Raw genomic sequence first — 27259 nt, 5'->3', positions numbered from 1 at the left:
CCACAACAGTGTAAATGGACGGCTCTACTTACGGTGCAAATTTGCCCCGAATATTCACTGTGCACCCTGGACCTATTTGGCTTCTGGGGTAGAAAAGAATAGGAATTGGGATTCCCTCCACAGGAGGGTTACAGATGAGAAAACAAGTCCTACACATACCAAATGTTTGCCAAGTGGTAAACAATAACAACCATAGTTATTATTATGTGCCTAGTGCTAGGTTAAATACTTTCTACTCTGCTTCATATATTCCTCAAACCTACTCCCTGGAAGGTGGCACAGCCAGGACTCCAACCAGGCAGGGCTGACACCAAAGCGGGCGCGCGTCACTGTCCCACCCAAGCTGATTCTCTGTGAATAGCCCATGCACTGCGTGCTCTGCTAGGCTCACGGGAGCAGGACTGTTCTGGGAACAGTACACATGTGTGCACTTGTGTGTGTACAATGCCCAGGTAAACAAAGGGGGGATCTCTATGCGACCGTGACAGCATATTAAAAAACTCTAATGGTGTGGTGCAGACATCACGTACAAAACAGTCTGAGGAATGGAGATCCTGGTGTGGGTGAGCGTCCAGAGGAACAGCCAGTGGAGCAGAGGAGACTGAGCTGGTCCTAAGAGCCCCGACCTGCACACCCAGAGGACAGCAGGAGCCCGCTTGGGCCTCCAGCACAGATGGAGAGACAGAAGCCTGGGCATGGACAGATGCCAGAGGGAGGCACTCCACAGAGTGGGGTACAGCTCGGGATCTGGGTGATGGGCTAAACTACCTTGTGCTGCAAACCAAGGAGAGTTTCAGACCCAGTGCAGACGGTGGAAGGAAACCACTTGAGGTGGCATAACAGGGTGGTAAGGGCAAAAACAGCATTTCTGAGGAGACTCTATGCACCAAAACCCAAAGAAAGGCTGAGCCAGAGATGGCAGTGAGGGGTCCTGGCCAGGTGCAGGCAATGGGACAGACACCCCTGCAGACAAGTGCTGGAAAGAAAATGACTGAGTGGGAATTACGGGGAGGCTCATGCCTGGGTGGGGACAGAGATACGGCTGCTACCTCCCCAAGATGACAGAGAAGGAGCTCTTCCCAGGCACTCCCCCAACCCCAAGATGGCGGAACTGCTGCTCAGAGTCAGCAATCTTTTTTTTTTTTTTTGCCACCTGCATGACTTTTATTGTCTTTAAAAAAATGTCCTGCTTACTTTAACTTTGTCCTAATCTATAATTATCTATAAAACCATGGTTTTGATGTATTAGGGGCTTTTTGTCCTAAGACACATGAAAATAAACATATTAACATACGTGTTCACCTGTAGACCACTAAACTTTCGGGCTACACTTGGAGAAACTTGCCCTCTGGCTCTGACCTCCAGGGATCTGCACCTCGACCCCAAGTTTGCTTGTTGAACATGTCTGGGGCCAAGGCCACAATGGGTCAGCAACTGGGTCTGTAGGCCAGCCTCCTTATCCTGGCTCAAGCCACTGTGCTCACAGACTGGGGACAGCAGTTTGGGAGAGCAGGTGGCAGAGCCGGGGCCAATGATGAGAGCCTTCCCCTCCAGGAGACCAGCAGGATGGGGTGGCCCACACTCTGTGTGCTTGTCTCCTAAAGGCCAGCCAGAAATGACCAGTCCTTCATAGGCCATGCAGAGTCCACCCACTTTGTCCCTGGGGGGGCTCCTTCCCTCCATCGTCCCTCCTCTGTCAGGACCCACGCATGCGTGCGCGCACACGCACACACATAGAAGACACTCCTGCCCCCCACCCCCAAGCAGCAGGCCTTGCAGGGGAATAACAGTCCTCACACCCACAAGGGACCACACAGGTCTGTGATGGAGCTCCCTTTCTGACCCCCGCCTTTAGTTGAGACCACACTCCAAATAACCACTGTTGCCATGAGAGCACCCATTTTCCCAATTCATCTGTGACTCCAGCTGCGGAGACCTCCTTGTGGTTCCTCACACACACCAGGCAGACTCCTGACTTAGCACCTTCGCGCTTTCTGTTCCCTCTGCCTACAACACTCTTCCCCCATTGTATATGGCTTGCTCCCTCATCTCCATCAAGTCTTAGCTCCAATTTCGTCTTCTTGGTGTGGCCTTCCCTGACCACTTTGAAAAACTGTAGCATTCCCCCCACATTCTTTATTCCCCTTCCCTACACGGTAGGAGCTCAATAAATACCTGCAGAGTGAAAAAAATGAATGAACAATAATGTTGGTAGAAAGCTTTTTAACTAAAGCATTTCAAACACTTCAGTGCAAAGACTACAAACATCTGAAAGTAGCCAAATTCACATTCCCTCTTCCCTGGAAGAACTGCTAGTGCAGGTCTTGACCACAAAGTAGCAAGTGCATCTGGCCTAGCTTAGCTGAGTGCCCACCATTGGGGAGAGTTCCCCAGAAATCCTCCTGTGCAGCCTGACCATGTGTGGCACACATGCCATTTTACAGCAAGGGCCAAGCAGAGCATTTTGCTCCACAGATTCTTCATTCCAGCCTCCTCGCTGCTAACGTCAGGCCAACATCTTCTGTAACAGTTGACAGTACATCACTCTTATCTGGAAGCCACTTGTCCAGCAATTTCTGTGCATCAAAACCTTGCCAGGAGCCATGAAGGACAATGAAGAACTCTGAGCAGCAGATTGTACAACAGTAGCAACCTTGTCACCATCACGTACATTTGCAGAGCATTTCATGGTTGCCAATTCATTTTACATACTTAACCCCACGTCACAAGCAAGCAGAAACGCAGAAAGTTCAGGCACCAAAGTACAAGCACTCTACTTTATAAGAGTTCCTTAGGTCCTCACTTATATCCTATTTATTCTTGCCCTACACACTGTTGTGACAAAGCCAGTCATTTCGTTTTCCAGGCCACTGCAGATTCAGAGTAGAAGAGAAGGGGAATAACATTTGAGGTAGGAACGCTGAAAGAGTAAGATGTGACAGATGACAGCAAGTGAAGAAATGGGAAAGTTATATAAAGCATATCAAAGCAGAATTAATTGCATTCCAGGACCACTGGAGATGGGGAGGGGTTAGGGAGGAAACAGTCTGCACATCAATTGCCCTTAGGGGCACTGCTGATTTTTAGCTCCAAAGCCATAACAAAAAATGATGACTTGGGGCCACCAGGACAAAGGTTAAATACTGTGTTCAGCATTCAATCACTTTTGGTAACACCACATGACTACTTTCTTTCGTAAATGTCCCTCCTAGTTTCTAAAACTCTCCCTGAATTGATAAACAGAGTTTGAAAAGAACATTTACATTTTTTAAAAAGTAAAACCCCCTTTCACAAGTAGCACTGTGACAGGACTTCCTGGCTTTTCTCAATTGCTAAAGACCTTCCTCCCATCAATCGCCAAGTAGCCGGAGTCTGCACACTCACATTTCAGATCCAGGCTGAAATCCAACTTGTCCCTTCCTTCTCCCCACTACTCCTCATTGTTCAGCTCTGGGGTTGCATAATTTACAGTCACCCTGCGAAGGGCTGTGTGTTCCAGAGTAGGAAGCTGTCACACTGAATAGAGCACTGCTGGGCTGCGTTCACAAACAGAACATTGCACAATTCCTTTGCATAGCCGGCAACAGCAAACCTCCTCCTTGTGTGCAGGCAGCTCCTGACAATCGGCGAGACCGGGGGAAGAGGTGCCAGGAAGGACTGCAACCATAAATTCTTTCTAGTTCACTGTATAACAAAGCAGGGTCATAAAACCGCAACCATATTTTCAAGTCAGGACTGAAACGAGAGGCCCAGGGCAACACCTAATTTGGTTCCTAGAACCCAACAAGTTGTGAACTTATTTTCTCAGTTGAGAGGGAACTATGTAGGGGGGCAGGGGTGGAAACTGATCTCGGGATTTTGGGTGAACGTAACCCAAGAGCTGACAATAAGCAGGCCTTCCTGAGTCCAGAGATGCTGGGACAGCTTTATTAGAGGCAGTCCAGATCTGCAAAGGCTGGGGCCCTGGGAGACAGCATGGTGGGGATAGGAGGCCCAGTGAGTTCTAAACCTGAGCGCAGAAGGTGTGCTGACTGGTATATGCATGACAGAGCAACAGGACTCCTCCAACTCTGGAATGTCTCCTCAGTGATGAACCAAGGTGTGACCCTGAGCAAGTCTTTCAGATAACCTCTCTGAGTCTCACTTTCTTCATCTCTAAAATGGGGATAATCAGTAACCTGCCACTAGTGAGAGTTAAGCTGATCATGTATATTAAACATCTTAAATAATAAGTGTTCAATAAATGCTATTTCCTTCTCCCCAGTTGGCTTTCCCCAACCCTTCTTGAATATTCTCCCTTAAGAAGTTAAGGGAGAAATGGGAGCACTTGCTCTCATTCTTGCTCTGGTACTAGCTAGCCATGGGAACCTGGACAGGTCACTACCTTCTCTAGGCCTCACAATCTACAATTAACCATTAGAATTTATATAAAAATTAGGTAAGGTTGATGAATACAAAATCAATACACAAAATCAACTGTATTTCTATATACCAGCAACAGATACAAAATGCAATCAAATACTTATGCCATCACTTTAGGAAGCCTTTCCAGTCAAAAGACCTGAATTGCTACAGTTGCTGCTAAAAGCATGTCAGTTGAGCTGTATTCCTGTCTGGAGTGGGGTAGAGTAGGGGGAGTTTGGGATTCGGGAAAGGGGAGAGGATAAGAAGAATAGTTCCATGTCAAAGGAAGCGAGGGAGGTAGGAGGCGAACAAGTTAGATATTCTGTACACTGTACAGATTCTAGGTGCTGGCAATATTTAATGAGAACAACCTTCAGAACTTTCTATGTTTTTAGCAAAAATCAATTTAGATGATAACCCTAAAACTGAGTATCTGTCTAAATTAGAAAACTAATCTAATGTCAAGGCCAAGAAATACCAACAATGTTGGAACTGTTAAATTAGTATCTAAAATGTTGTGACAAATACTATATGATCTCACTTACATAAGGACTCTCAAAAAACAAAAATCCCCAAACCAAGCTCATAGATACAGAGAACAGATTGGTGGTTGCCAGGAGCAGGGGGTGTCAGGTGGGAAAAATGGGTGAAGGGGGTCAAAAGGTACAAACTTCCAATTATGAAATAAATAATGCAGACATATAGTACAGCATGGTGGCTAGAGTTAATAATACTTTATCATTGCATATTTGAAAGTTACTGAGAGTAGATCTTAAAAGATCTCATCACAAGAAAAAACTTTTTTTGTAGCCATATATGGTGACAAATTTTAACTAGACTTTTTGTGGTGATCATTTCACAGTGTATACAAATATCAAATTATGTCGTATACCTGAAACTAATATGTTATAAATCAATTGTGCCTTAATTAAAAAATAAACTATTCCTGTCAATAAAAAATAAAATTTTTAAAAATACAATTCAAAAAAAAAGGAGCAATTATAAGACCATTATAAATATCAAGTACCTAGCTATAAATTTAACAAAAAGTATATAAGCCCTCTATGGGAAACATTATAAATATTTTTAGGAGAAATTATGATAACCTAAATAAGTGGTGAAACATAACATGCTCATAGATCAGGAGGATTCAAGATGTAAAGATATCAATTCTACCCAAACAGATTAGAAAGACAGAAAGACAGACTAATCAAAATCCCAGTAGGAGTGTGTGTGTGTGTCTCTGTGTGTGTGTGTGTAACATAAACTGACTTTAACATTTACGTGCAAACACAAAGGACTGAGCCAAAACACTCATGAAGATGCCCAAGGTGGGGGGAGACTTACTAAACCAAATACCCAGAACTGATATAAAGCTACAGGATTCAAGACAGTGCGGCAATGACCTAGGAGTAAAGAGTCTGATGGAATGCAACAGAGAGCCAAGAAACAGGTCCCTGTGTACATAAACATTTGACTTATGACAGAGGTAGTTCTACAGAACAGTGACCGAAAAAAGTCTCTTTTTCAACAAGTGGTGCTGGGACAAATGGGTATCCATTTAGGGAAAAAAAATGAAACTGGAATCCTACCTTACATCATATACAAGAATCAATTACAGGTGAATTAAGCACCTAAATATGAAAGAGAAAAGCATCAAAGCTATTTTTTTTTTTTTAAAGATTTTTTGATGTGGACCATTTTTACAGTCTTTATTGAATTTGTTACAATATTGCTTCTGTTTTATGAATTGTTTTTTTTTGGGCCCTGAGGCATGTGAGATCCTAGTTCCCTGACCAGGAATGATGGAGCCCACACCCCCTGTGTTGGAAGGCGAAGTCTTAACCACTGGATCACCAGGGAAGTCCCTCAAAGCTTTTAGAAGAGGGAAAAAGAAGGATAACTTTTGCCATCTCAAAGTAAACCACAAATCTCTTAAGCAGGACACAAACAATACTAACCAAAAAGAGGAAGATTGAAAAACCTAACATGAAAAATAAGAACTTTTTAAAATCACAGTACATCATTAATGAAGTGAAAGGACAAAGGGAGGTAATATTTATAATGAATAAAACTGGAAAAGGGCTATTATCCAGAACATATAAAGAACTCCTACAAATTAATGAGAAAAATACAATCCAATTTTTAAAAAACAAAAGAACAAGTTCCTCACAGAAAAGGAAGTCCAATGTCCAATAAATATATATGAAAAGCTGTTCAACCTCATTGGTAGAGCATGTAAAGTAAAACCACAATGAGATACTATCAATTTGGCAAAAATTTAAGAGTTTCACAATACCAAATATCTTCAAGGATTTAGAACAATAGGAATTCTCTCTGCTAGTGCAAGGAGTATAGAATGGAATAACCACTATGTAAAATGATGTGGCATTATTTAATATAGTTGTAGATTCCCAGCAATTCCACTCCATAGAACCTCAGGATATAAATCTACTTGGGTATTCATCGCATCCTTCAGAATTGACCCAAACTCAAAATAATCCAAAGGCACATCAATAGTAGAATGGATAAATTGCAGGATAGTCAGAGTTGGTATATAATGGTGTATGCTATATAGCAGTGAGCTGAATAATATATGGCAAATTCACGAGTATACACAAATATTTGTGGATGCTCCACAGAAAAATTATAAATATTAAGAAGAGGATGCTATAAAATACTATATAGCAATGAATATAGTATAAAATACTATATAGCAATGAAAATGAATTAACTACAGCTATGTACAACTTGAATAAATATTACAAACACAATGTTGAAGGAAAGATACAACTTAATACATAACAGTATGATTCCAAAACCAAGTAAGAATAAACTATACAATAAGAAGATGCATGGATAGGTGACAAAGTCTACAGAAAAGCAAGGAAACACCACAAAAATCAAGGTAGTGGGGAGTGAGGGAGAGGGCTACGATCAAGAAGGGATATTTAGGGACCTTCTTTACATAAGTGCATGCTTTTTAACACTTGTTAAACATGTAAGATTAATGTATATTTTGCACGTATATTGATCTATGTCACAACAAAAGTGCCTTCTTGCTAAAAAACAATTTCAATGTTACCTCCTCCAGAAGTCTTTCCATACCCCAAACCTAGGTAGGTGCTCCCTCAGCATCCTCCACCTCGCAGATGGCTGTAATGCTGATTAACTTAAGGGCATCTCTGCCCTCGAGGGCAGCCATGGAGTTTGTCATGGCTCCCACTGTAACCTGTGTCTACACAGTGTTGAGGACACGGTGAGTGTTCAATAAATATAAATTAATCAACGATTGCACTGAAGGATCTGAGTTGGTAAAAAAGTAATTAGCTCTGGACCAATCAACTGACAACCAGTAAGAATATACGGAGTGATGTTATAGGAGAGACACACCTGGAGTCAGAAAAACTAGGCTCTGGTTCCATCATGTACTGGCCATAGTGCCTTAAAAAAATCACTTTTTTCACTGATAGTAAAAATATTACAAATAGCTACCATTTAGGGAACTTCAACATTATGCTAAGTGCTTTTAGCTGTGTTACCGCATTTAATCCTGACCGTGTATCTGCAGTGTGTTTTTTTAAATCTCTTTTTAATGATTAGGAAATCAAGGTTCAGAGAGATGAAATAATTTTTCCCAAAGCACCCGATAGCCAACAAATGGCAAAGCCAAGATCTCCAAAATTCATGCTTTTCTGATAGTGCTACACTGATTTTCACCTCAGTTTCTTCACCTATAAAATGGGGATACAGGAATGTCTGCGTGGCCTGACAAGACTGCTGTAAGTAAGGCTCAAAGGTGATTAAGGAATACAGAAGCAGTCTGTAAACTCTAGAGCTCCAGTTAAAGGTAAGGAAAAAAATATGTAATAAGCATCTACCATGGGCCCACACAAAACAAGCAGATGGTTTCTACCCACATTGAGCTTTCAAGCCAGTTGTAAAGGAAAGCCATGTGAACAGGAAAACTAGGAACACACATCAATAAACTGATTTAAGGAAGCCTTCAGGAACAGCACACAATACAGGCTCAATTGTCAGACCAGCAGTGGGTGTACTGCTTGGGCTGTGCAAGGCTGGCTCTGTCATCCACCAGCCACACAGCAGCACAGCCAGAGAGATTTTGTTATGGCTTACTGCAATTCTTCTTTTTTTCTTTCCTTAATTAAAAAATGTACTTTTTTTTTGGCCGCGTCATGCAGCATGCAGGATCTCAGTTCCCTGACCAGGGATCAAATCCATGCCCCCTGCAGTGGAAGCACAGAGTCCTAACCACTGGACCTCCAGGGAATTCCTAAAACATGTACATTTCACAAGTCAGACTTACTGAAGTATAATTTACTTACAGTAAATTCACTCTTTTTGCGTATACAGTTTGATGAGTTTTGATAAACATACACAGTTATGTAATCACCAATTAGGAGAGAATATTTTCTATCACCTCCCAAAGTTCCTTTGTTCCCCCTTGTAGTCAACCTCTCTCTCCTACCATCCCCAGAAACCACTGATGTGATTTCTGTGCCTATAGTTTTGCTTTATCCAGAATGCAGAGGAATCTTTTTTTTTTTTTGAGGTACACTGAAGTGAATCAGCTGTATTTACACATATATCCCCATATCCCCTCCCTCCCGCGACTCCCTCCCACCCTATCTGTCCTGGCCCTCTAAAGCATCATTCATCATCGAGTTGATCTCCCTTTGTTATACAGCAACTTCCCACTAGCTATCTATTTTACATTTGGTAGTGTATCTATGTCTATGCTACTCTCTCACTTCGTCCCAGCTTTCCCAAGGAATCTTTTTAATACATAAGCCAGGTCAAATTGTCCTGTGTTTTAATCAACTATGGCATTCAGAATGAAACCCAAATGCCTCTCTGTGGGTGGCATGGTGGCTCCTCTCTGCCTCTTTAATCCCATTTTGCCATCACTTTTCCTTCCCTGTGGTCCAGCCTCCCTTTGTTGCCTTTTTGCTCATTTCTGCCTCAGGGCCTTTGTATCTGCTCTTTCCTCTTCCTCAGCTCTTTCCTGACTGGCTTTCTTTCTCTCACCTCCTCTAACCACCCTCCACTGTTTAAGCCCAATTTCTTCCTTTAGAACATCACTACATGAAATGACCTTGCTTATTCATTTACTTGTTTACCGTCGATCCCCCTTCTCTAAAGCTGTAAGGTCCTTAAAGGCAGGGAGCTTGTCCATCTTATTAAGAGCTCTGTTCCCAGAAACTTAGAAAATGCCAGCCCTTGGTGGGTCTTCCACTGGTATTCACAAAATGAACACACATGTGCCAAAGAAGTAGGGACTAGTGAGGTCTATGTGGGTGAAACTCTAAGGAGAAGATTTAAAGAAATAAGCCTTATAGTGCATGCACAATATAAGGTAAAAAGGACAGGAGGACTGGTCATAACTCAGAACCAGGGTCTCCCTACTGCTATCCCCTCCCCAAAGTCCCCAATGACAAGGCCACAGAGTGCCTGGGACACAGAGCCAGTGTCTCTCCCATCCTGGCCCTCGGGTGCCCTTGGGCTGTTCCTGTCCTGAGGCCTGGGTCCCTCCAGCTCCTCTTTGCCCACCTGGCTGGAGATCCCCCACATAGCTAGCTCAGGCTCACGGGCCTTCTTTCTCCTATCCATGTAAATTCAGAGAGAGGGGGGCGGACCCCAGGGGTTATTTTGTCTTGCACTCTTTTCTGTGGAAGAGCCACACAGGACCCTGGTCTTGTAAACCGGACAGTATTACGAGACAAATTCCTGCCTCACAGAGCCCCACAGTCTCAGTGCAGTGTACATGTGGACGTAACATGCGCTGGTGTCCACAGTTCCCTGAGCTGATGTCCCAGTTTTCTTTCTCAATTAGCACTAGAGTTCTGAAAGCTTAATTTTGTTATAATTTATTATCTCAGTTGGGGGTGGCCAAGAGAGAAGGCAGGGAATTCCTTTGCCACGAGAACATCTGTTTTGCTGAATAGCAAAATTTAAATTATGACATCAAGACTTGAGCAGAAGCTTATAGATCATTCAGTCCAGTTTCCTAATATTATATGTGAAGATACTAAGTCCTAGAGAAGTTAAGGAACTTGCCTGGTGCCACCAAGCTATATAGGGACAGAGCTGGGGTAGAACTCAAGTTTCTTTAATCCCAGTTCAGCCTTACCTCCAATGTCCTTGAATCTGGCTTTTATCCTTTCCTCTCCACTGAAACTGCTCTTTCAAAGGCCAGTAATAGCCTCAATCACCAAATACTATGGCCTTTTCTCAGTCCTCATCTAACTGGGCAATGCCACGGAACAGAACCCTGCTCACCACACAGAACTTCCTAAAGCACATGTGGCAGGGTCTCCTCTAGTGCCTCTGACCTCCAGCTCCTTTTCCCAGTTGGAGCTACCTCTGGGTCTGTTGAAGGCAGGTTCCCCTGCTTCACCTCCACAATGTGGGGGGAGGCTCATTCCCTGAGACCCCTTCTTCTCTCCATCTGCATACTCACCCCAGCAGCACTGCATCCACTGACTCTCATGGTCTCACCACGCAGGGCAGCCAAGCCCTACTCTCCTTCCAGCCCTGACCTCTTTTAAATGTCAGAACGACTTTCCCAAGAAAACCACTGAACATTGTGAACACAAAAGTTACCCTGCAAGGACCTGAAATTCGTGCTTGTGGTGTGCCTTGCCATCTTCCCTCTGCTACTTCCCTCCCTGCTCTTATGCTTCCTAACTTGATGGCATAACTAAACTCCATCACCCAGGTTCAAAACTGGGAGGACTCCTCTGATCTACTCTTTTCTCTCTATGTTCCACTAGACACCAGTTCTCACCTATTCTGCCTCCAAAATCTCTCTCCCCACATCCAATTTCTCATTGCTTTTCCTACCAATCCTGTAGTACAGACTACAAAAATCTCTCTCTGCTGTTAATCGTCTTCTCTGGTATCTCTCTTCAAGCTCTCTCGACTTGGCACCCTAGTACCCTACCGTTAGGGTACCCTACCATTAGTGCACCCTACTATGTAGTCACAGTATGTACCCCGAAGCAAAATGTTCAGGGAAGCCTACAATCCAGCTCCACTCTTCCTTTCCACACTTCTCCTCGTATCCCCACAAACCCCAACTCTTCAGTCACATAAGACTGCCCACTACCCCGTGATGGTGCCCTGCATGTTTGAGTCTTGCTTTTGTGCTTTAGCTCAAACTGTTTCATTTTCCTGGAAGCCCTTACCCATTTTCAAGATGATTTTGGTTGTAAAGGAGAGAATTTCAGCTCAAATTAGTTTATGTAAAAGAAGGGATTTATTGGTTCACATAACTGTCCGGTGCAAAGAGCCAGCTTCAGAGATTATAATAATTATCATCAAAGGTCTTTCTGACTTCTCCTCTCTCTCCTTCTCTCTTCACCCCATCCCCCGAAGGCTCTCCCAAAATAGGTAAGCTTCCTTCCTACTTCAGAGAGTAATGGAGATGTGGAAACATGGCCACAGACAGCTCCGAGCTTTCATCAGTCCAACCCAGTGAGGATGTTGCTGGGATCCCAGATGAAGAGCTCCTTTCTCACAGTGACTGTAAAATCCCAGAGGAGGACTCTGCACGACCTGGACTGAGTCACACTCCATCCCCTGGACCAATCAGTACGGCCAGGGGAATGGGATTTTGTAAACAGCAAGGCCTGGGTGACCTGCCCATTTCTATCTTCAAGTGGCAGGGGCAGTGATGGGCAGCCCACGGGGACAGCCTGGAATGAGGGAAGCTGGGCAAAGTAGAACAACCCAGTTCTGCAGAACTCTCATTTCTCTGCCTCCAGGCTTAATCCTGAGCCCTGTCCAAATCAAGTTCCATTTTTGCCTCTTCTGTGCACTGATTTGTCTCCCTGAACTGATCCAACTCTCTGAGAGCAGGAATTAGATCCCTAGGTGATCAGTATAAGGCCTCACGCAAAGGTGTGACTCCAGAAAAATTTTCACAGTCTGCAATTACTATGTCCAATTATTTGTTTATGAAGTTATTGCCTGATTCCTCTGGGACTGACTTGCTCACCACTGAATCTCCAAGCACCTAGAACAGTGCCTAACACATAACAGGTGCTAGATAAATATTGAGTAAATGAATAAATGATGGTCTGAATAGAATAAAGGTTACTAGCCTTTGGTGTTTAGTGAACAAGCACAGCTGCTTTTTATTTCTTCTCACTTCACAAAGACAAATAAATAAGGCAGGAACTCCTTCAACTTCTTGTCCCTACCATCAAATTTCTGTACACACTCTCCAAGCTTATGGCCTTCCTGTCAGTCTCAGGGGAGGAGATGCACATTCATGTCCAGATCAAGCCCCCATCCATACTCTGCACATCCTCTTGGGGCTCTGCTCTTTCTACCACTTCCTCTTTCCTATACCATCTACGTCTCCCTTGGTCTGGGCTCTTTCTTTACAGCTTCTCAGTGGATTCAAGTCCCTCCATGGGAGCCAAATGAAGTCAAATAAACCCTCCCCAAGCGCCACGTCCTCTCACCCTTCCTCCCTCCCTCTCTTCCTCCCCTCCCCTTCCTTCCATAGCTTGGGCTTCTTTGCCAGGGGACTCCATTCGTGGCCTCAACTTCCTCAGTCCCACTTGCTTAACGCCACTGCAGTTTGGCTTTCCTCCCGCCACTCTATTGAAACTGCTCTTGCCAAGGTCGCCAACAAGTTTCCAGACCCAGTGGGTACCTGCCAGTCTTCATCTTATTTGACTGTTGTAGTATCTGACTCAAGTAACTACTTCCCTGCCTTCCTGAAACTCTTTCCTTCCTTGGCTCCCATGATGCTGGTCTACACTGGTTTTTCTTTTTCCACCTCTCAGCTCACTCCTTCTTGGTTTCCATCACAGGCTCCTCTCCCTAGATGCTTCTCAGTTCCTGGAGGTAGGTGTGTGTGTGTGTGTGTGTGTGTGTGTGTGTGTGTGTGTGTGTGTGTGTGTGTGTGTGTGTGTGTGTGTGTGTGTGTGTGTGTGTGTGTGTGTGTGTGTGTGTGTGTGTGTGTGTGTGTGTGTGTGTGTGTGTGTGTGTGTGTGTGTGTGTGTGTGTGTGTCCGGGGGCGGGGGGCGAGGAATGCATCCTCTGCCTTTTCTCTCCTTCTCACTTAGCCTGGTGAGATTCCCAACATTCATGGCTCTCATGCACTATAGAATTCCAAACTGCATGCCCACAAGCACTACAGAATTCCAAACTGACCCTTCTCCTCAGGTGCATCCTATTTCCTTATCCACAGATCCAACTGCCTGCCAGGGATCTCCACTTGGGTGATCCACAAGAATCATCAACATGACCTAAATAAGTCAGCATTTTTCTCCCCAAGTCTGCCCTCTTCCTCCTGCATTTCTCCATCTCAGGGAACGGCACTACCATCCCACCAGCGGCCCAAACCAGGAATCCTGGACTCATTTTTGTTTACATCCTTTAAAAGGTAGTTCCTCCTCAATGCCATTTCAATTGGTCATCAAAAAAATTCAATTATTCCACTGCCCAAATAGCTCGTAAATCTATCTCCTTTTCCCACCTCCTACTACCACTGCTTTAGTTTAGTTCTTAATCTTTTCCCACCTGGATCACAGAAATAGGTTTCCATCTGGTCTCCCAACCTCAGAACCTGACTCCTTCCAGTCCACATAGGTCATCTTTCTAACGTGCAAAGTGATCCTGCCAACCCATTTCGTTAAAACCCTCCGGTTGTTGAACGTTCGCATCACCGAGGTAAAAAACTGTAATTATGTATGGTAATAGATGTTAACTAGACTTACTGTGGTGATCGTTTTGCAATATATGCAAATACCAAATCATTTCACTGTACACCTGAAACTATTATAATGTAATGTCAGTTATACTTCAATTAAAAAAAAAACCTTTGGTGGCATCTCATTATATGCAGAAAAAAATCCAGAGTCCTTGGCACGATATACAAGGCCCATCGCAACCAGATCTCTGTCTCATCTTTCATCCTCCATCTCTTGACACTCCTTTTATATATTGTGCTCTAATCAAACTAAGTTATTTCACATTCCCAGCATGTTCCATGTGGTGGCATATCTCAGTGCCTTCTTACACGTTGGTCCCTCTGCTTGGCGTTCCTTTTCTCCACCTGCTAACTACCACTCATTTTTAAGACTCAGCTCACATGTCATTGCTCTTGGCCAATGTTCCTGAACTTTCTGCCTAGAGAAGGTACCCTCTGTTCTCCCACAGCCTCGTGGACTTCCTGCTCTGAAGTATAAGTATCTTTTACACATATCTCCCTTTAGGCTGAGTTCCTCAAGAACAGGGACTAAGGCCTCCCTCCCTACCTCCACGACATCATGTATATGTCTAGTTCACACTAGGTACTCAGTAAAGGGTTATGCGTGAGCAGATGGATAGATGGATGGATGGCTGAATAGACAGATATCCTACTATCCTATCATTCCCAGGTCTTTTCTGACCACTTCCTTCCACCAAAGCCAGAGCCTTCAGTGGCAGCTCCTCTTTACTAATGGCCCACATTTCTGAGGCGGGAATGGAAAATGATTTCAGGAGCTGTCCAGATGGTGGTTAGGGAACACTCTGGTGTCAGAATCAATGTGATACACGATGGTGACCACCACCTCCACCTCCAGAAGGCACCCAGCACCAACCAAGCACTTGCTATTCTCTCAACCACTGACCTCAACCAAGGCTTGTGCCATCCCGTTTGCTGATAGGTACTGGGTCCTGGCCTGCCAGCTCTCTATTGCCCAGGCTAGTGGTGGTCTAGTAAGAACTGTGTGGTGTTAGAATGGAAAGGGCATAGACAAATCATGATCTTAATACATCGCTTCACTTACTAAGCTGTGTGATGTTGAGTAAATCATCTAACTTCTCTGAGCCTTGCTTCCTCATCTGGAAGATGGAATTGATGACTGTATTTCCTCATAGGTTGATGAGAAGAAACAAATGAGGATAACAGATGGGATTGAAAATGATGAACACAGTCTATGACTGTTGAAGGTTTTCAATATTATTATTCGGTATTCTGTAGAAATGAATTTGCATTCTTTGTGCGCCTCTGTTCTTTTCTTCAACTAACATTTACTAAGCACCTCCTTTGTGCCACACATGGGCTCAGTGCTGTATGATGAGCAAAAAAAGGGCACCATTCCTACTTTAGGGAGCCCTGGTAGGGAGGGGGCACCCAGACTAGCAACGGAGACAGACAGATACATAAACAGCTAATTAATTTGCAGTGTGTAATAAATATTAGTGCTCTAAGACTCTGGAGGCAGGTGGCCCAGGTTGATTTTACAGCATAGGAAAGTTGAGCAGGGGGACAAATTCAGGGCACTGACTAGCCTTGCAGGGTTTTATTTTAATTTTTTGGTGCTATGAGAAGCACAATGTTTTTCCTCTTTTCTGTAAAGAAAATTAGAACTAAAGATGGCTCAGCAGATAAAAGCTGTGAGCGGTAAATACTCCCACTATTCCCCCTTGCATTTCAGGCTTCTAGGTTTCTCTTTGCATTTACTGAGTTAGAATCCTGAAAGCGGCCTGAGGATTTCTAACCCATAGCTTAAGAGATGAAAAGACTGAGGCTCAGTGGGGCTAAATGACTTGCCCAAAGTCAAGTTAGAGAAAGAGCCAAAATTAAAATCCAGCTCTCCTGGTCCTCCCCTTTAACCATTCTGCAAATCTCCCAACTCCCTGGATCTTAGGCACCGGAGCCGGGGCAAGTTCCTTCCTGTCTATGCAACCATCCCATCCAGGGTGGAGGCCAGGGCTGTCTTCATTTCTAAGCATCCTGGAAGCCACAGACAAACCGCTTCTTCCTCTAACATGTCACTGGGTACCTCCTCCCAGAAACATCCTGTTTCTCAATCACAGGATACTTTCAGATCCTCCTCTTTGGTTTGAGAAGCACGTCTGCATGAAAAGTTTGGTTAGAGGTGGTTTTCTCTAAATGCCTTTCAGGACTATGACTTTCCTGGCTGACAAATCTTTGTGGTTGAGGTTGCTATTTTGCAATTATCTTGGCCTTAAAAGGGCTTTCATGGGTACCCCCACCCCATCAGGAGAGAGCGAGAATTGATTCTTCTATGTTTAGAGCCTTGCATCAAAGACCTCAAGACCCTGAACTTAGAACAGGAAAGGAGCTTGGGGTAGCCCTGGGCCAACTACTCCAGGAAACGGAGCCCCCAGAGCCACTTGTTTCGACTCCTGGTCCAGTGCTCTCTCCTACTCTCTGTAATATCACTCCAGCATCCTGGGCTGAAGCAGCTGCGCCATCAAAAATGTCACATCACTTATGACAACACAGTTTGTTATATAACTGATGCTGCAGAGCAGGCAAGGGGAAGAAGCCCTGACCGTGAACCACAGCGCCCCACTCTGTCTCTCAGGAAAGCTAAGGCCCACATACTTGAGGACTTCATATGGGAAGAGAACACCCACTAATCAATCAAAGGAATCAAAACTGTAGCTGACATTTGTAAAATGATTTCTAGAAAACTGTTACAAGGGCATATCATATATTACCTCAGTTAATGCTCACAACCCTATTATGCATTTTTATTTTCAGCCCCACTTTACAGGCAAGGAAATTGAGGCACAAAAAGTTAAGTAATTTGTTTAAGGGCACACATCTAGTTAGTGGTAGAATTAAGATTTGAAGCCAAGCAGCCTGGTTACAGAGCTAACCACCTCTCAGTTTTAAAAGCATGCTAAACGACTCCTCAGTAGGAACCTACCCATCTCTTTGAACCAGTAACAGGCCACTGCTCCTTTCTCTCACTATGCTAATGACTGATTTCTCAGGCGGTTTCTTTTCTAACCAGTATTGTGCATGAATGAGAGACACAGAATAAAATAAGAATGTGATACTGGTTTGAACAAATTCTTAGAATGGAGTTTGAGAACGTTCAAGCTTTTTATGACGATGCAATCAATAAAGCGAGGTGTTCTTATAGCATCTGCTAACCATTTTAAAATCCTTATAGTGTGTGTGTAAACATACACTTTTTAAAAAATTTTTTTCAAAATCAAAAGTTGTTCTTTGGTAGTGTCAAATTTTGGGATAATCCCTTCCAAAATGATTTTTTTCATTGAAATCATCTCCTCACCAATTTGTCTACTGTCTCTCAGATCAAAATGTGCTCTTGTGAAAAGGGTCTGTCTAGCTTCATAAGAAATGAGAGACTGAGAACACCCCAGGAGACAGGCAACCAAGTTCCTGCATCCAGATGGACTGAGCACATGTCTGAAAAATATGACCTTATTCTACTCATATTAAATTGCCAGTGTTAACAGAGATAGGGTACTGTGAGCAGCTGAAAAACGTAGGTCATCCTGTCCTATCTTTAGCAGGTGTGCCATGCTATGATGTACAATATAATCTGGGGAGTTCCAAGTGCTAAAAAACAAGACAGTCTCTGACTCTGGGCACTATAAATCTAATCTAGCCCTGCACAAAGACTAGAAATTCTGGATTCCTGTGGAGTCTTGTCAATCCTGCATGAAGCTTCATCCATTTAATCTCATCGGGAACAACCCTTGCAACAAGCATGAGGGTTCAATTTCAGAATCCAACAGGTGACTGAGGTTCAAGAATTCCACAGCTGATTCCTGAGGAGATCAGGTGGACTGTTTGCTACTCTTCTGGCAGGAAGGTCTGTTGGTATTTACAGCTCAGTGAACAGTAAGGAGGGGGAGAGCACCATACATCAGCAAAGGAGAACTCATCTGCTACTTGATCTGACATTCTGTTTGCGCTCACACTGTCTCCAGAGAGCAAGGTGCAGCCATTTGAATAAACATGGAGACTGGAGGAAGGGGAGGGGGAGCAAAGCAGCCAAAGAGATGACTGCAGAAATAACAAGGCCACAGATCTAGAAGAGTAGCTCTCAGTAGAGCGCTGCCTCAACATGGGACCCTGTATGGATGTGCAGGAAACGCCCTTTCTGACAAAGGTACTTTTACTGAGTGATGGTTGCAAATTGCTATTCACCTCCACTCATGCCTGCCACTTAGCAGGTGCCAAACAATGTGCTGAATGAACACAGGCTTGCCCCGAACCCAAGCCAAACAGTAAACACCCTAATTACAAAGTCAGGGTCAGCTGGGAGAAGGAAACCACAAGCTTTTGGCAATCTTAAGATTGCCTTCGCTGTCTGGTAGGGTCTGTCCTCGGAATCATTTCCTACCAGAAGGGCTGGGATGTTTGTATAAGCAATGATATCATCACCAGGCAAATCCTTAAATTTTGTTTTACCAATGGCACTGAGCAAGGACCCGGGAAAGGAACACACATCCAAAGTGCTCCACTTTACTGTGTCCATTTATCTAAAGCCTACCAGCTAGTAAGCCACACCTCATTGCCACCTTTAGACTCTCTAGCTCCCTAAAAATTCACTTAATGCTCCAGAGACAACAGATAGCCTGAACGTGACATCACAGAAAACTCAGCACCTTAAATGAGGACAAACTGTGGTGCCCATAGCAACTCCATGGTTCATTTTGCATTTTCATCAGGTAGACACAGTCCAAGTACTTGTCACTATTTGCTCAGAATAAGAAGTCACTTAAAGTGATTCTGTTGATTCTATACATAATGCCTTAAGAGATTCCTTTGGGAGGGTTTTGGTTATTAAGTAAAATTAACACTCGCTGTTGAAATTTTGATTAGTCTGAAAAAAGTCCCGATTGACTGCAAAAATGATGAGGCTGTATCACAGGTGAGGTCATGACTGCCTCACAAGCAAAATTATTTAAAATGCCACACATAAAAAAGTCACTGACTATTCATGGTATGTGTAAAATTATATTTTTCTGTCTCAATGATTATTGTTTGTTTCCAGCACGGAAATGTTCTGGATTGTCTGATAGAGAGCTCCCAAACACTAGTTCATAATCACATACACAAAGAGAAAAAAACCTAACCAGCTATTTTCAAATGAAAATTTTAATAAAGTATTAAGAATTGGGCTTTTCAAATGACATCTCTTAGTGGATGCAAGTTTCCCACTGCAACATATGTCAAGCAAAATAATTTCCTAACACTCTCTTCTACATAATTTCTGTTACTACGGGCATATATGGAAGTCCCATCCGTCTTGTAATCAGTGCGCCATCACATGGATAAGAATGTAGGCTGAATGGAGTGGCTCTCTGCTCTTCTGGGAAAGCTGATTAAAGAGGACCTGGAGGTGTCTCAGTATCAATATTCTTCCTCTCAATGCAATAAGCTGAGCTATTAAACCGCAGTCCCCATTAGGAAGTCATCAAGTTCTCACAGGGTATCACCCATGGAGAACGCGCTAATTTCATCTGCACAGGTGAAATAAAACAGCATCCTGATTAACTCGTAAGTATAGTCTGATAGGTTGGTCACCAACCGTATTGTCTAGGCAAGTCCAAAATTGTGTTCTGTAAATGCTACCTAGATTTTCAGGGCCAGCCCCACCCATAGAATAGTTCTCCTGACTCAAGCAACTCTCAGCCAAGTGGTGATCTGGAAAATCACCTCTACAAGGGAGGACTCAAAAGAATTTGTCACTAGGATACAGTGACACCAATCCCACATTTTGTGGTTAATAAAACAAGTCCTGCATCCAGCTTGGCACAAGTCCCTGATTTGATTTATTTCAAGCCAAACTGGAGGGCTCGCAGGAAATGTTGCCATTCATGAATGCTTCAGGAGGGCAGAACACCAGGGTCCCTTGTGGGAAAATTTACGTGGGACAGAAATCTTTCTGACAGACCTTTTGGGCAAACTTAGCTCATTTCCTAAAGAGAACTGGTGTATTTAAAAATATATATACTAACAGTTTTACCTACAAAATCTCAATTTTGCTTGATATTTTTCTTCAGAAAGGCATCCTGTAGGGTGATGGGGGGGGGGGGGGGGTTGTGCAGGGAAAAGAGAACAAGTGCTGGGACGTCTGATTTAACCATCTGAAATACCTAACGCTTGATATTTTTTCCCCCTCCCTCCTCAGTGTAACCAAATATGAGACGCATAAGACTTTCCCGGGGAAGTCTAAATACAGCCTTCATTTAAGATTTCCTGCCCCAGTACATAATTAGGAAATTTCATTCTAAAATGGCACACCTATCTCCTTGGAGAGCATGGCTCTCTCTCTTTGAATAAAAAAGGCGAGGTACCCTTCGGGGGACTCAGTAGATATTTTTAAACTTCTTATTAAATCGACCTAATTTATGGGGCTTGTTCAGGAAAAGCAGGTAAGGAGTTGCTTTGGCAGATGCAAAGTTAATTTCCAGACTCTAGCACACCACCACTTCCATCCCCGCTCCCCTCACCCGAGCGTTTCCGAACGCCTTCGGCCCCCTTCGAAGAGGCTCGGCTCTCTCCGCCGGGGCCCCGGCTCGGCTCCGAACAATGCCGATTCCCTCCGAGCCCGGCGCCCAGCCTGAGCCGAGCCGAGCGCCACCAAGCTGAACCTCATCGACTTTTCCGGCCTCGGCTGGGCGCTGTCCACCACTCGCAGCGCCTGAAACCTTACCCAGCTCCAGTGGCTGGGGCTTCTATGGGGCTGCAAGCCGGCCACCGCAGATTACAGAGTTCTGAAGTTTTGAAACGTACCCCCTTAGGGAGAAAGAGGTGGTGGTGCTTGTATTTACCGGCCTGCAAGGGCTCCAGGCAGATGCAACATGCACCTTGTTGCAAAGAGCAATTCCCCAGGCCCCGCCTCCCCATCCATTTGGGTTGCACAAGCTCTAAAGAAGCCCCAGGCCAAATTACCCGTGGCTCAGAGGGGTGCGGCAAGCCGAGGGGCCTCTGCAAAGAAAGCCCTAGGGAGCTCTCAAACAAAAATAAGAACATGTCAAGCAGACGGGAGAAATTGTCTCCGAGTCTCTACTCCCTACCATCATGGCGCCGCCTAGAACCCGCTTGTCATGCCTGTTACACATGCAAGATTTTTTGCATCTTGGTTCTGAAGCCGCAAGCATGCTTCGTCTCCCATCCACCTTTCCGTGAAAGGGGTTTTTATTTTCCATTATTTTCCTATGGGATGCAATTACTTCGGCTATTCTGTCAGGTTGAAAAATAATCATTTTTGTTTACTGCACAGCAACCCCTAATTAGGAGCTGTGTGTGCACGAAGGTGTCACAGCAAAGCGACGTGGAATCCTTGCTAAACGGTCTTAACGAACTCCTCCGTCCCGAACTGACAGGCCAAAGGAAGTAGAAGGGCCAGGCGGCCCAAGGGCGGGCACCCCTTTCCCAGGGCCACCCCCTCCCCAAGCAAAGCTGCCTGTGGGCTCACTAGGAACTGCTAACAAGGAGTGGATGGGGCAAGAAGCAAGCCTGGGAGTAGGAAGGAGGGGCGAGGCTCCTTATTGAGAAAGTGTGGAAGGAAATGAATATCCCATTTTGTTTTAATTTTCAACCATCACTCAAATCCACCCCCAGTTAATTAGGAGGGGAAACTGATATCTAAGGCAGAAAGGGGTGGTGGTGCAAGTGGGGCCTGAAATCCGCATTGTGGGTAGATTACATGGAACACAGCCTATGCAGAGTGTTAAATAAATACATTGATAAAGACCATAGAGTGAACGAAAACTACCAGTGTCAGGAGAGCAAAGGCTGGGCTGGTGGGGGAGAAGGGGGGAGGAGGGGGGGAAGCAAGGGGCAGGCATTCAGCCTCACAGCCAGCGTCCTCTTTTCACCTCTGCCTTGGGTACACCTGTGTCAGTCACATTCGCTTGGAAACCCACCCCCTCCTCTATAACATGCCGCTCCCCCTCACTTTCGTCCTTTGGGGGGTGGGGGTGGGGTGGCAGAAACCACAGCCTCTAATTCAGCACCAAATCCATGAACAGCAGACACTTTATACTCCACCCCAGCCTAGGACTGTGTCCCCTCCATGTTTTAGCCAAGTTCAAAATCACTGCCCCAGGAGAAGACCGGGGGAAGTGGGATTACGAATGTGGAGTGGGGGGTGGAGGAAGGAGAGAGAAATAGAGACAGAATGAAACTGAGACACAGAGATAGAAATGGAGGCAGCGATACACAGGAAACATCCCACAATCAAGAGTAATGATTATAATCATGCAATAGTGTGATGTTCTGATCAATATGGCGGACACTGTCATTCATACAACTACAGGCGCTCCCCTTCCCTCCACCCCACCCGGAGAAAAAAACACCCACCCCAGGAGCTGGGGTGGAGGACCCAGAACCAACGTAGGGCCTGGGGGAGGGGAGTCAAATTCAGGGGTGTGGGTGTGTGTATGTGCACGAATTAAAAACCGGGCCTGGAGAGCAATGTGAAGTGAACAAGGTAATAAAAATTATTAGAAAATTATGCTTAATAAAAGTACAAATCCCAATGCCATAGGGACTTACTTCATCTGCTTCACAATGGTGCTTTTTCCAGATTCTCCAGCCCCTGTTGGGACAGACAGGGGGGAAATTTTGGTGAGTGTCAGTTTAGGGGAAGGAGGGGGAGGGGGCTGCGGGGGGGGGGGTAAGGCATGCGAGGGAGTGGGCGATCCTGGGCACATGGTGGTACCAATTCGGGACCAGGTCTCCCCAGGAGCAAGTGGGGTGGGCGAACCGGTGGGGGGGTGCAGAGTGGCCGGCCGGGGTCGGGGGATGGGGATGGCAGTCCCGGTCCTTACCCAGCAGGAGTAATTTCACGTCTTTGGCGGCGCTGATGCCATCCTCCTTGAGGTTTTTCTCAATCGCCTTGCTCCGCTCGAGGGCGGCTCGTTCCTCTGCGCTCAGAGTACATCCCATGGTGGCCCCTTCCCTGCCACAGCCCGCACGACTCGGCTGGCACGGCTCCCCGGCTCGGAGCGCCCCCCACCCCCCCAGAGAGCAGAGCCTGGGCTCAAAGGGGAAAAAATCACGATAGGCTCCCCTTGGCTGAAAACAAAAATGTCGGGAAACCAGAACCCCCCAAAAAGACAGCCTCTAACAAGATTCCAGCGGTGGGGACTCGCGGCAGCTGGCGGGGCTCTGGGGGTGTCGAGGCGAGGGTGGCCGGGGTCTGGGGCTCCGGAGCCGAGGGAGGAGGCGCCCGTGGTCCGAGAAGGCGCGGGCTGCAGGCACTGAGGCTTGTGCACGACCCAAAATAAATAAAATGATAGTCGAGGTAGGAGCCGCAGCCGGAGCCGGCGGAGGGTGGGGTGGGGGGCAGGGTGGGTCCTTCTGCCGCTGCTGCCGGAGGAGGAGGCGGCGCGGGTGTGGAGGGAGTGAGTTAGGGGGTGCTGCTAGTGCATTTGCATCGCGGGTCCTCCGCCGTCGGTGCTTCCGCGGCGCCTTCGCCGACCCCCGCGCGCTGGGCAGGGCTGGGCAAGGGGCCGGGCCGGGGGGCAGGTCTCTAGCGGGCAACGGCGTCGCTGTCTCTCAGAGCTCGCATCGCTCGGTGGAGCCTACCGGAGAGAGAGGGAGAGCGCGAAAGAGCCGCGGGCAGCCGGGAGCTCGAGGGGGAGAGAGAGAGGAGAGAGGCTGGGAGGGAGGGGAGAAAAAAATGAAGGGAGAGCGAGCGAGCGCGCGCGCGCGCCACAGCACTGGCGAGGGAGGGGGCGAGCGCAGCCCGCGAGTGCGCCAGCGGCTCTGCGCACCCCGCACCTCCAGCCGCTCGCTGACGTCAGCAGGGCCGCGCGCCGGGCCCCCGGGACGGGGAGGGGCGGGAGGCGGGGGAGGCGCGCGCGCCGGGGCCCGCGTCAACTAGCGGCGGCGCGCGCGTGGCGCGGCCTCCCCTCCCCCACCCTCCCCACCTCCCTCAAGGTCCGCGGCTCCCTGAGGTGGGCTTGTGAGGTGCCCAGCGGGGGCGGGGCCTGGGGCCGGGCTCACGCCGGGGCGCCCCTCCCCGCCTCCGTCTCCGCCCCGCGCGCCGGCGGCTCGGGCCTCCTGGTCAATGGGAGCGCGGGGTTGGGCCGCCCGCGCCGCCGTCAGGTGGGTCCACTAGGTCGCCTCCTCGGTCGCTCTCCCGCTTCCTCTCCATCTTGGCTCCAGCACTCTCCTGCTGCTGGGGCCGTAAGCAGCCGAGGTCAGGTGGCCTCAGTTAACTCGAGGAGCCCGTGGTTCTGAGGAAACTTGCGTTCCCAATCTTTCCGCCCTTGGGGCGTAGGGGCAGATTCGGATTTTTCGCTTTCTGCGTCCCACAAACATTTATTGAGCACCTAGTATGAGAGAGAGGAGGCTGTGAGGAGAGGAACACAGCAGGATGAGACAAAGCCAGGGCCTGTTCTCAAGGAGCCTCTGCCTCCCTTTGCCATCGCGGACCCTGCTCCAAGATTGCCGGCCAAGGCGGCGGCGCGGGAGACAGTTCCCACGCAGGGAAGCCTTTGGATGGGAGGGCCGGGTTTTCCTGCTGGTGGTGCTTACTTCCTCAACACAGAGCTGAAATGGTTTTGCTCATTTTGGAAGTTTTAGTTTGGTTGAGATCTTTGCACCGAGTTCACTTGTTCTGCCTTTTCCCAAAACACAAATACATGAAATGAATTTTGAATAGTTTTTGGGTGAGAGAAGAGAGTTTCTTCATGTTTTAAAACACCACTCCCCTCTCTTTTTAAAATAAAGACCCAGAAATCTGGGTCAGTTAGCGTACAGCTCATCAAATCCTGAGGAAACACATACACTTCTGCCAAAGATCGGGCATGTTCCGGGTGGTCTCTGAGATTTTGAAGAAACTCGTTCTCGCTGCACAAAATAGTTTTACAATCAGTTCCATCAGACAGCCTCAGGGGCCCTCCTAGAGAAAGGGGCCAACAGGAAAGATTGCATGGTGATAGGAGAGGCAAAGGGCCAGTGGAAAACGTTTTTTCTAACAATTGGGCATTTTTGTGGTTCTGAAAGCTAACTTGTTTGTTTCATTTCAACAATAGAAAAAAAATCCCTGTTTTTGGAAATGTTACCCAGCATAAAAATACATTTGCAATGGGGGGGAAAAGGCAATTAAGGCCCACCCACAAGAAGACGTTTTTTTCCCCTGAATTTTTCAATTTGTTGTTTCCCAGTTTGGGTGTTCCACAAATAGCTGTCTATGTCAAAAGTTGTATGTAATGTAATTTGAATATTTAAACTTAAATCACATTTTACATATTCTAGAAAACTGACAAAAGACTCTTATAAAGAATTGTTTTATAAAGTAAATAACTTCTCTACTTGCCCCCCACCCCTATGCAGTCTCCTTTTGTGTGTGTATTGAGGAGGGGAGCTTAGGGGATAAATCTGGTGTGCTAAAAATTTGGGTGTCACTAAAAATCAGCCTCCCAGATCCAAAACAGAGCTTAGGTAACCAATATTCTATAGAATTTGTTATTTCTTTTAAAGGTTCCTAGGATGATTATGCAGATCTATCAGATGTAGGGAAGAAAATTCAGCCACCTCACCCAGATTCTGCAATCCCTACAAGGCTGCATCTGAAATACTGAAGAGGTAAGACCATAACCATTTCTTTGTAAGTGGTGGGTCATATTTTACATTGTAATGCTCTTTCATATCAAGTAATTTTTAATTTAAGATCTTGGACTGTTGGGGCATTGTGGCTTATATGGTTGAATCAAACTGTCTTTGATTTTAGGTATATTTATTCCTTCTTGGTATCATACCTAGTATGGTGGAGGCACAAACTTGTGTTTTGTGTTTTTCTTTACTCAGTACTTATTAAGCACCATGAACAGGTAATGTTCTAGGCACTATAGACGTTGGATTTCAGGTTTGTCTACCTTGTTTTCTTTTTCTGGGTCACTTTGTATCTTTATAGCTGGGCTTCATAAAAGACTAATAATAATCCACTTCACCTGTATAGTGCTTTACAGCTTACAGAGCACTTTTATGAAAAATATCTCTAGTGATCCTCCCACATAAACCTCAGGGACTGTGGTGTGGGGAGCATCATGGCTGAGTGGAAAGAGTCTGGGCCCATATCAACCTGGGTACTCATTTTACAGCTGGGAAAACTGAGCCTCTGAGGGGCTGAATAAATTGTTCGAGGTCATGCAGTCATTAAGTACTAACCCAGGGCTCCTTTTACAGGTTTTTGGACTATTTGACAGATAACATGTTATATGTATTTTATATATATACATATATATATATGCCTGCATATATGTATCATGCTTCCTATACTCACAGAAAGCTTACGACTCCAGAAACCAATTATATTTTGGTTCCCCCCACCCCCCAACCAAAAGAAGTGAGGATGACAATATCTCAGTTCTCTTTGAGTTATTAGTAATTAGATAATACCACAAGTGTTTAATTTGTCCACAGTTAATTCCTGTGGGAATGAGGAAATTACAGTCCTGACATCAGGGGTAATCGGAAACAGATTCCATTTGGTTTTATCTTATATGATCCTCAGAGTTTTATATCTCTGATTGTTGCTGTTGACCAAAAGAGTAATTCTCATTTACCCCACCTTGGGTCAACTATAGCCCTTGCCACACATGGCTTAACATATTTTTAATGTTAAAAGTAGATGATCAGAATATTTTATATACTCTCTAAAAGGGACAACAACAAAAGCCTACACTGAGTTGCTTTTATGCTACACGTGGCTTCTATTCTGGAGGACAGTAATTTATGATAAAAGCAAGATCTACAGTTCTGACCTACAGAATGTGGGCTCTGATTTAATGAACTGAATTTCCCTGTTTGTTCCCTTTTGTGGTTACTTTAATTAAATATGTGTGTATTGACCATCTACTCTGTTTAATATATTGATTTAGACTCCAAGCAAAGTTTAGACAAGAGCTTGGCTTCCTGAAATCTTGAAATCCCTGGAATGTTTCAAAACCATTCACATCAGAATCAGCTGTTAAAAATTCAGTTACCCATTTTACTTCTACCAAGTCAGACTATTCTAAAATCTATATTGGTAACCACTCCCCAGGTGATATTTCTGTACACAAAGTACTAGGT

General features: G+C 45.6%; 1 protein-coding gene across 1 annotated transcript in view; it reads right to left on the bottom strand.

The window, feature by feature from the left end:
• Nucleotides 1-23122, bottom strand: part of GNAO1 (G protein subunit alpha o1) — a 159212-nt gene extending 136090 nt beyond the window's left edge. The window contains exons 1-2 of the mRNA XM_057710761.1: nt 23005-23122; nt 22730-22772 (exon numbers count right to left, since the gene is read on the bottom strand). Of these exons, the coding sequence (XP_057566744.1) occupies nt 22730-22772; nt 23005-23122 (161 nt within the window). The remainder of the gene's footprint in view (nt 1-22729; nt 22773-23004) is intronic.
• Nucleotides 23123-27259: the final 4137 nt, after the last annotated feature.

The sequence above is a fragment of the Hippopotamus amphibius genome, chromosome 16 (genome assembly GCF_030028045.1).
Source record: "Hippopotamus amphibius kiboko isolate mHipAmp2 chromosome 16, mHipAmp2.hap2, whole genome shotgun sequence".
NCBI lineage: Eukaryota > Metazoa > Chordata > Mammalia > Artiodactyla > Hippopotamidae > Hippopotamus > Hippopotamus amphibius.
The sequence above is the reverse complement of the archived record's forward strand: the minus strand, read 5'-3'. Positions and strand labels throughout refer to the sequence as shown.